At 40.7% G+C, this 11,185-nt stretch overlaps 1 protein-coding gene across 2 annotated transcripts in view; it reads left to right on the forward strand.

Moving 5' to 3' along the window:
- Positions 1-218: 218 nt before the first annotated feature.
- LOC128698218 (uncharacterized) overlaps positions 219-11,185 on the forward strand; it is a gene marked incomplete at its 3' end in the record, with an annotated part of 62,762 nt that continues 51,795 nt past the window's right edge. The window contains 3 exon segments of one of the 2 annotated variants that reach the window (XM_070081227.1): positions 219-361; positions 8,282-8,425; positions 9,741-9,926. In XM_070081227.1, coding sequence (XP_069937328.1) covers positions 8,324-8,425; positions 9,741-9,926 — 288 coding nt within the window. 2 annotated transcript variants of the gene reach the window in all.

Raw genomic sequence — 11,185 nt, forward strand, 5'->3', positions numbered from 1 at the left:
GATACTAGTACTACTAGTGCTATTACTAGTAACACTGCTAGTAGTAATACTAATAGTACTACTAGTAGTAGTGCTATTACTAGTAACACTAGTAATACTGCTAGTAATACTACTAGTAGTGCTATTACTAGTACTAGTGCTATTACTAGTAACACTACTAGTACTGCTAGTAATACTAGTAGTGCTATTACTAGTACTACTATTAGTACTGCTAGTAGTAGTACTATTATTACTAACTACTAATGACTACTACTAGTAAATACTACTACTAGTAACTAACTACTAGTAACTACCACGTTTCACCCTGATACAACATACACAGGGAAGCCGTCAGTGGCCCTGATAAACCAACAACAGACAAGTAAGTTTATTCAGGTACACATAACTACAGTTACATAAATTATCATACACAGCACCATATATGTAGATTACCCAGGATAACACCACAAAGGTACACATAAGTACAGTTATCATACACAGTAATGTATAAATTACTTACTAGTTACACCAATACATAAAGGTGGTGACCCTACAGACTTAAACGACTATAGGCCAATATCAAACTTACCATTGCTATCCAAAATCTTCGAGAAACTCGTGCACAGGAAACTATATTCATATATAACGGCACAAAACATACTCAACCCCTGCCAATTTATGATGCAATCATAAAAATGCTAGACCTGCTTTACACAGCATTGGAAAATAAAGAATATCCACTAGGAATTTTTATTGACCTAAGAAAAGCTTTTGACACAGTAGATCACGACATCCTACTCCACAAACTTGACCATTATGGTATGAGGCCATGCACTTGCTTATTTCAAATCTTACCTCACTAATAGGTATCAGTATGTCACCATTAAAGACACAGCATCAACAACATAGCCACTTGATACTGGAGTTCCGCAGGGAAGTGTCCTTGGTCCCCTGCTCTTCCTCATATACATCAATGATCTTCCAAACGTATCTCAACACCTGAACCCCATTCTCTTTGCTGACGACACGACTTATGTCATCTCTCACCCTAATCTTGCCACCCTCAACACCATTGTTAACGAGGAGCTGATCAAAATATCGACTTGGATGACAGCCAATAAACTTACGCTTAACACTGACAAAACCTACTATATTATGTTTGGTAGCAGAGCAGGAGTTGCGCAAATTAACATTAAGATCGACAACACTCTAATTACCAGACATAATGAGGGCAAATTCCTAGGCCTATACCTTGACAACAACCTGAATTTCAGCACCCATATCCAACACGTAACCAAAAAAGTATCCAAAACGGTGGGGATCCTCTCCAAGATACGATACTACGTACCGCAAACTGCCCTTCTCACACTATACCATTCACTTATATATCCATACCTCACCTATGCTATTTGTGCTTGGGGATCAACTGCAGCAACACACCTAAAGCCAATAATAACCCAACAAAAAGCTGCAGTAAGAATAATCACTAAATCCCATCCCTGTCAACACACCCCCCCACTCTTCATAGATCTAAACTTACTCCCTGTTCAGTACATCCACACTTACTACTGTGCGATCTATATCTACAGGACCTTAAACTCCAATATCAACCTTGACCTAAAACACTTTCTTGATAGTTGTGACAGAACCCACAGGCACAACACCAGATGCAAACATCTCTACGACATTCCCCGTGTCCGACTAAACCTTTACAAAAAATCAATGTATGTCAAAGGCCCTAAAATCTGGAACACCCTACCTGAAAATTCTTAAACTGCAGACACATTCATCAACTTCAAAACTACCATCAGAAAACATCTTATCTCCCTGATACACCCCGTCAACTAACTACACGAATACCACCTGGTGGTTCACACTTACACTCACTCACCCATTTGACCATAAACAGAAATATTAATCTCAATCTTAAAATAATGAATCCTGTGATACTCCAATACTGAAACTATGTACTGTGCCAAAACAAAAGCATTCACATTGCTAAACTCACAAACTAGTATTTAGTCACTTAGCCATAATACCAACTTACCTCATAATTTGTAATATTTTAAACTTAAGATTTAATTTAAGTCTGCCCGAAATGCCTAGCCATGCTAGGTGTTCTTGTGGTACACTCTGTAATCATTATTTTACTACATGTAAACCATACAACCACCAAATTCTGTAAACTCAGCATTGTAATCCTTATAGAGAACAAACTTTGAATTTGAATACGATAACACCAAAAGAAAAGGTCAAAGGGTCGTCATGATGGAAATAATAAGAGATGAGATTTTCTTGGGATTTTTAACCCTGGAGGGTTAGCCACGTCTGTCTTTATTTCCATTTGGGTCCTTAAATCTTGTCCCCCAGGATGCGACCCACACCAGTCTACTAAGACCTAAGTACCTACTTGCTAGGTGAACTGGACAATGGGTGTAAGGAAACTCATCCATTGTTTTCACCCATGCCGGGTATCGAACCATGGACACACTGTGTGTGAGGCGAATGTGTTGCTTACCAGGCAACGGGAAGTATATGAGAGTAAATGGGAAAGAGAGATAACAGAGAACTTGAAAGGCTACACCAAGGCTACTTGCTGAGGAGAACTATGCATAAATAACCCGCATATATGAGACGAGCTATGATGACGTTTTGGTTCAATTTGGACCATTTACAAAGTCACACTGTGACTTTGTAAGTGGTCCAGGTTGGACTGAAATGTAGTCGTAACTCCTCTCTCCTATATGCGGGTTACTTGCGTATTGTTTCAGTCATGGTAGTGTACCTTTTTTGTTATTTAAGGAGAACTACCCATAGATGCTCCTCGCTTTATGATGGTTCGATTTACAGTGTTTCAAATTTACAATGGTCCAATAAAACTGCAAAAGAAAATATTTTGTACTGTACAGTACTGTACATTTATTGATAAAATAAACTTGTATTCATTTATTACTTTTCAGTTTACTGGTATTTACAGTTATTTCTTTATTTACTTATTCAGTTACAGTAGTTATTTATCTACTTATTTATTTATCATATATTCATGTTCAACTTATGGTATTTTCAACTTTCAATTGGTTCGTCAGAATGTAATTCCATCATAAGTCTTATATTATCAATGCATGTAAATCGAAGTTAAAAAAAAAACAGAAGGCTTTTGTTGGGACAGTGTTTGGATCTCTTTGGCTCCACCAAGTCACGGAAGATCAAAACAGCTTGATATGTTATCTCATAAAACCTTGTTCTGCAACGTTTCTCTCTCTCTGTCTCTGTCTGTCTCTCTGCCTCTGTCTCTCTCTGTCTCTGTCTGTCTCTCTGCCTCTGTCTCTCTCTGTCTCTGTCTCATTCTGTCTCATTCTGTCTCATTCTGTCTCATTCTGTCTCTGTCTCTGTCTTTTTTTTTTTTTTTTTTTTTTTTTTTTTTTTTTTTTTTTTTTTTTTTACACAGGGTTTGACAAGGTTAAGGATCCCTAGCTTTATTGACAGCTATTTACAGGTTAAGGATTCCTAACTTTATTTTCAAGCTAAGAGCTGTTACCTACATCAGCTCATTTGAAAGCATTTTTATTGTTAAGAGACATACAAGTAGGGAACAGGATGAAGTTGGAGCCATCTGTGGGCCAGCATTTTCATTTGATCAACTGACTTTATCTCGTTGACATCATTATGCTGTACGAATGTGTTCCATACTTGAGTCATCCTGGGTATGTATGATCTCAGATGGAGTGATGTTCTGGAGAAGGGTACAGCCAGAGTGAAGTTGCTGCTTTCTGCCCGTCTTGTGGCATAAAAGCTTGTTTCACGCTGTCCTCGAAGTGGATCCAAGTGTGGTATTTTGACAATATTGGTCTTGTACATAACAGTAAGGCCACCCACATCCCTCCTATGTTGAAGGCTCTGCTGAAATGACAGATCTATCCAGGATGGGTCCAGGCGAGAGATGAGACGTCTTGCTCTGTTCTCTACTCTGTCAAGCAGTCGCAGATGAGAGGGGGGCAGGCAAACCGAGAAAGTGGAGCATACTCAAGGTGTGAGCGTACTTGCGCCTCGTACAGGATCTTGCAACCCCTACTGTCAAGCAGATGCGAGATACTGCGAAGTGCTGTAAGCTTCCTGGCTGCCTTGTTTGCAAGATTTACAACATGATTCTTCATGGTTAGTTTGGAGTCAAATTTCACCCCAAGGATATCAACTTCTTCTCCAGGTGCCAACACCCTCCCATTCATCCTTACTACTGCACCAGCATTACCATCATGGTGCCTAGAGACGATCATCATTTGCGTTTTCTCAGGTGCAAATGTTACTTACCATCTATTTCCCCAAGCTGATATAGCTCTCAGCTGGTGATTGATGTAGCTTAGAGCAGCTGGCATTTCTTCTCTTGGATAAGTGAATGTCAGTGTACAGTCGTCTGCATATGCATGTGATTCTGGGATGAGATGAAGGAGGTCGTTGAAGTAGACATTCCATAACAATGGACCCAGCACGCTTCCTTGTGGAACACTTGCCCAATAGGATGTTTTGCTGATTCCGTTCCATTGAGAACTTCACTTAGAGATCTACCATGAAGGTAATCACTGAGGAGACATAGCGTAGAGCCTGCAATTCCCAGTGCTTGAAGTTTTGCTAAGAGGCCCTGGTGCCACACCCGGTCAAAAGCGCCAGCAATGTCCAGTGCTACCACACAGCTGACTTTGGATTCATCCAGTGACTGGTGCCACTTAGTGGAGAGGTTTAACAACAGATCAGCAGCAGAGTAACCATTCCTGAAGCCATATTGACGATCACAAAGTAGTGAGTGGTAGTCAAAAAACTCTGTCATTTGTCTTGAGATTATTGTCTCAAGGATCTTACCAGTGATTGACAGGAGTGACACTGGTCTGTAGTTGCTGATTTCTGCTCTGCTCTTATTTTTGTGAACAGGGACTACATTTGCCTCTTTCCATAGAGAGGGCCATTTACACTGTACTAGGCAGTGCTGAAAGATGCGAGTTAGAGGTGCTGCTAGCTGGTCTGCACATCTTCTCAACATTCTTGGGCTCAACTTGTCTGGGCCCACAGCCTTTTCTTGGTCAAGCAATTTGAGAAGGAAATGCACCTCCTCCTGCCTTATTGTCACCACTGACAGTTTTGACACAGTTCTTGCAGCTAGCCAAGGAGGATCCCTTGCTGGATCAGGAACTTGCATTTTGGTAGCAAAGTGTTCAGCAAAGAGGTCTGCCTTCTCTTGACTACTAGTAGAGGTGGTCCCATCCTGTCGATTTAGAGGTGGAATGAGCTCATAAGGCAGATAACCTTGTCTGTCCTTGACCAGGGACCACCAGGTTTTAGTGTCCACCTCCCATTTAGCAATGGCCCACTTTTGAACGTCACCCATATGCCTACAGGCTTGCGTGTGCAAGTTCCTGTTATATGTGGTAGGATGTCTCTTATGCCTTCGCCATGCTTTGTACTTAGCAGTAGCAGCCTCTCTACACCGAAAGCCAAACCAAGGCTGATCTGTAGGCTTTGTCACATATTGCCGGTGAGGAATGTGTTCTTGTTGTAGATTAAGGATGTGTCCAGTGAAGGCTTTCACTTGGTTGTCAACATTCCCTTGGAGAAGAGCATTCCAGTCGGTGGTGGCGAGCTCAGAGCGAAGGGCTGGCCAATTACCTCTTTCCCATAGCCAGGTTGTGCGTGTGGACTCCTCACCTCGTTCTGTTGGGATCTTAAGTGTGGTAAAAACAGCTTTGTGGTCAGACGATCCAATGTAGCCGAGGGGTTGACAAGTGACTATGCCTTCTGCCAGATCACTCACTACTGGGTCAAGGGAGGAGCCAGAGATATGAGTAGGGAAATCAACAAAGTTTCTCATGTCAAACACTGCAAGAAGGTCATCAAAGTCCCTCTGTATAAGGTGCTGGTTGAGGTCACCAACAATTATAATATGTTGACAGTTGTGTTGTAGCAGAACGGAGTCTATATTTTCCATTAGGAAGTTGATGGGGTCTGCATGTTGCCACTGAGGTCTGTACATTGCACATGCTAGTACAGAGGTACTAGTGTTTATGCAGAGCTTGAAGAACATCATTTCAAGATGTGTAGGGGTGGCAACATCAATGTGCTGGGCATGAACACTTTTAGAGAAGCACACAGCAACACCTCCTCCTTGCCCTTGCCTGTCTCTTCTCATCCATGAGGTGTAGCCAGCAATTCTTGCAAAATTTCCTGGAGTCCTGTCATCCAAAAATGTTTCAACAACAGCTATCATGTCGGAGGCCGTCAGTGTTCACAAAACTATGTGTGAGCTCTCCAACATTAGTAATGAAACCTCTAATGTTGGCCGACAGGATGCTGATAGACTGGCTCCTCATGATGAAGTGGTCAGCTTGAGGTGGTGGGTGTGTAGGGAATGTAAGGTGCCTGCCCTTGAGAGAGGTAGGGTACTGAGGCAGCTGCAGGGATGTAGGTCTGTGGTCTGGTATAAGGCACAATACCACCTGCTGGGCTGGGATAGGAGTAGCTAAGTGGGTGACGAGTGAGTTTGTTCACCAATTCAGAGATCCTGCTGGTTTGTTCTGAGAACAGGTCTCTAAACAGGTGGCCCTGTCTGTCAAGCTCCTTTTTCTTCTGACACTGGTCCTCCTGATGTCCTTTCTTGTAGCAGTAATTACACCTGGTATCTCGCAGGCAGTTGTTGGCAGTGTGCCCCTTCCGGTGACAGCGAGAGCACAGCCTAGGTGCCTGGGAGGGTGGACTAGGATTTGTTGCACCTCCTGTGTTTTGCAGATTTGTCCTCAGATACTGCCACTGAAACTGTGTTAGTGGAGGGTGAGACGGCTGTAGATGTCTTCCTCCTCCACGTCCTCTTCCACGTCCTCTGCCCCGTCCTCTACCAGTTCTGACAGATGTGTCCCTGCTGTTCGTATTTCTACGCAGTAGGTGATCAGGTGCAGTGATAGTTCCCTGATCATTAACTGCACCAATCTCTGGTGGAGAAACTCCTGGCTCAGAACTTGCTGATGAAGCACTGTTACCAGATTCTGGGATAGTGTCGGCAGGTGTGCTGACAGGTGTAGGATCAGAGATGGTATGTGCACTGTCAAGTGGACTGGCAGTGGCTGAAGCAGAGATGTCAAGTGTAGGAGAATTAACAGATTCAAGGCTTCCCTCGTTGCTGGGAAGAGGATTTGTTCCCTCTGTGGTGGTCAGAGGAATTGTGTTAGAATTCCCACAGGTAGTGTTTTGAACTCTCTCAGTCTGTGGGACCTTAGCAATGACAGAATTCCACCAGTTATTTACCCCTGAGTTAAGCTCAGTGTGGGACTTCCAGTCTTTGTCAATAGTGTCACCATCAGCTGAGCAGCTTACGTCACTTGATGTAGGCTTGCACTGACCTTCTACAATAGCTTGGAGGTTATCTAATGATTTGAGGAGCTCATGAAGTGCTTCCCTGTGATGGATTATCTTAGCTGCAACTTTACAACACAGCCCAAGAGGGCAGTCTTGATCTTTGGACAGGAGTCCCTGAGGTAGGACTTCTGAACCTTCCTCCTGTAGCTCCAGGCTTGTATCCACATATACCACATATATACCACATATACCTCTCTCTGTCTGTCTGTCTGTCTGTCTCTCTCTCTCTCTCTCTCTCTCTCTCTCTCTCTCTCTCTCTCTCTCTCTCTCTCTCTCTCTCTCTCTCTCTCTCTCTCTCTCGCTCTCTTCTCTGTTTCTCTCTCTCTCTCTCTCTCTCTCTCTCTCTCTCTCTCTGCTCTCTCTCTTCACACAGGGTTTGACAAGGTTAAGGATACAAAACTTTATTGACAAGCTATTTACAGGTTAAGGATTCCTAACTTTATTGGCAAGCTAGGCTGTTACCTACATCAGCTCATTTGAAAGCATTTTTATTGTTATGAGACATACAAGTAGGGAACAGGATGAAGTTGGAGCCATCTGTGGGCCAGCATTTTCATGTGATCAACTGACTTTATCTCGTTGACATCATTATGCTGTATGAATGTGTTCCATTCTCTCTCTCTCTCTCTCTCTCTCTCTCTCTCTCTCTCTCTCTCTCTCTCTCTCTCTCTCTCTCTCTCTCTCTCTCTCTCTCTCTCTCTCTCTCTCTCTCTCTCGCTCTCTCTCTCTGTCTCTCTCTCTCTCTCTCTCTCTGTTTCTCTCTCTCTCTCTCTCTCTCTCTCTCTCTTTCTCTTTCTTTCTTTCTTTCTTTCTTTCTTTCATGGGGATCAACATTTTGTTCCTCATGGCCCATGTTTTAATATAGCACTATTATTTACACACCTGATTTATATCTGCATTGTTTCAGCTGAGCTTGTGTGATTTGCCACTTTATAAATGAGTCGAGAAGATGAAGCCAGCAGGAAGAAGTGGGATAGGTTACGACGCTATACAAACGGCCTTAGCCAAAGTTATCCACCTCCATAATGACTTCCCAGCGGTTCTAAGAGAGGTAAATCCTAAGTATTTGACAGAAAGATTTTGTTTTTAAAGATTATTTTCGAAAATGTATAACACTGAGAGATATCTTTGCATAAGCAGCTGGGGACAGCTTCCTAAATTGCCTCAGTGTACTCAAACTATTCTGAACTACACCTACCATCCGACTTACGACCGAGTTCGGTTCCGAGAAACCAGTCGTAAGTCGAAATGGTCGTAAGTCGAACTTTACTACTGAATATCAACAAAACATTTTTTGTAATGACTTTATTTTATTGTTTTATTTTGGTATATCATGTTTTACTTTACTTTTTATGTTGTTAGTACTGTATTTTATACTGTAAGGTTTAGGATAAACACTGTGTACAACACAAATAGTTGTTTATTTCCCAGAAATTTGGCATAAAAAACACGGTTGTATGTCGAGTGGTCATAAGTCGAGCAGGTCGTAAGTTGGATGGTAGGTGTATTCTTAAAAGCAGTACAAATTACAAAATGCAACCACAAATGTAAATTTTTATTTCTTTATACAGTACAAAATAATGTAGTTTAGTACAAGCAGTAGATAATAGTATCAAGGACAGTGGATAATTTTTAAAAGATGCAGAGTGTGAAACTGACAAAAAATTATGTTTTAGAGCTTAATACTTGGTGATAATGGTAGAATTACCAACAAAATGTTAGGTAAAAGGACACAGATGCAACTAATGTGACATTTTATTGTGGCAGCGTTTTGCTCTCCAGGACCTGGAGAGTGAAACGTTGCCACAGTAATGTCACACTAATTGCGTGTGTCCTTTTCTTAGTATATACATGTATTTGATTTTTTTCAACGAACTGGCTATATCCCACCGAGGCAGAGTGATCTTAAATGAAAAACCAGAGTTTTTCTTTTTAAATTTAGTACAGTAATTCATACATGAGAAGGGGTTACTAGCCCATTGCTCCTAGCATTTTAGTTGCCTCTTATGACACGCATGGCTTACGGAGGAAGAATTCTGTTCCACCTCCCCATGGAGAATATTTAAAATATTAATCAGTAATTTCCCACATACATTATGGCTGACAATTTATATGGTAGAGTACAGAGTAGAGGCTCGTGCTACTGCCATGGGTCCTTGATCTTGGTAAAGGGCTCTTGATCCAAGGAATTTTAGCTATTGTTTTCTTCCTTAAATCAAGCTGGATTACCTGCCATTCCCCTGGCACTGTATGGCCCATACAGGTTTATCACTTCCGTATGAATATATAAATTTTGTACCCATTGGTGTGGGTGGAGGGCAGTAGAGAACTTGTTGCCCTTGTATAATTAAATTTTTTTTTTTCAGAATAAAGATGGGAAATTTAATATGAAGATGGTATCAGATCGCAGAAACTTCATAGATGGCAACAAATTTGACACAGCAAAAATCAGTGGGAATAAATCTAAAAAGATTTGCAATCCCGAAAAAGTAGTGAACAACAAACTTGACAATAAGGGAGCTGATTCTGATATACATGAGGAAGTTCGAGAGGTTGGTCGCCATCTTGTTTAATTAGCATCAGAATTTTTCAAAGCATATATGGAAAAGTATGAAAGAGAATCACAGGGTCTCATGATTAGTTGGTAATCACGACATGAAGTAGAAAAAGTATTTTTATCATATATTTTGCGAGGCTAGCTGGTCTTCAAACATTACTATATATTTCTTGCTTTTACACATATTTATGGGTTTAGCACTCCCCCATGACAATAATAATAATAATTTTACACATTTTCTTTTCAATTACTTGCATTCCCTCACTATCCAAATGCCCCATCTTTCATCTGTTCTTCATGTTACTTGTTATCAAACTTCATCAGTATAAGTAAGTAAGTAAGTTTATTCAGGTATACACAAATACAGTTACATAGAATTATCATACATAGCAGCATATGTGTAGAGAACCTAGAATAACCCAAAAAAGTCAGACACAGTGACTTATTTCCATTGGGGTCCTTTATAGTATATCTATTGCACTAGTTAATAGTTCTTGATTATTTTATTATTTACTATGTATGGGGCTGTTTTTAATTTTACTATTCACCACAAGTACTGTACCATGAATACCCCAGATGAAAAATCATAATTTTAGCAAAATTAATAAAGAGAATAGAAGTCTAATGCATTTGATAGTGTTATTGAATGGGAATTTTGGAGGTTCAAAAGTGCATTGCTTTCATTTCTGCTCTTTTGGAAATTCAATAAGAGAGCAATCAATGTCACATATGATAAGTGAGACACTTGTGCAACATTCAGGTATCTTTATTCTGGAAACTTCTCGCCAGCCAGTGGCTTCTTCAGTCCAATGCAGAGAACGATGGAAGATGAGGAGGAGTTTAAGGTAATCAGTCCCTTAGCGGAGGAACTGATTATCTCAAAATCCCAATGTTGCATATGTTGGTGGGAATCAACTGAGGTGGTATGTTGTGAACTAACAATGTCAAGAATGTGTGTTTAGATTTTCTCATATGATGTATCCAACTTTTATGTTGCCTGTTTTTTTCCCTATGAAAACACAAAATTCATTTTGTTTTATCCTTCAGTAAAATTTATATAGAAAACTTTAAATTGTAAGGGTTTAATTTGTTATTTTGGATATTTACATGTTCTATTTGAGGCTGTTAAGTTATCACAAGAACTGAAAAATAAAATATACTTTAGTAACTAATGTAATGTAACAAGTGGCATTCCACAGGGATCAGTCTTGGGCCCGTTGTTGTTTATAATATATATCAATGATCTTGATGAGG

This window comes from Cherax quadricarinatus, unplaced genomic scaffold (assembly GCF_038502225.1).
Source record: "Cherax quadricarinatus isolate ZL_2023a unplaced genomic scaffold, ASM3850222v1 Contig1997, whole genome shotgun sequence".
In the NCBI taxonomy this organism is placed as follows: Eukaryota; Metazoa; Arthropoda; class Malacostraca; order Decapoda; family Parastacidae; genus Cherax; species Cherax quadricarinatus.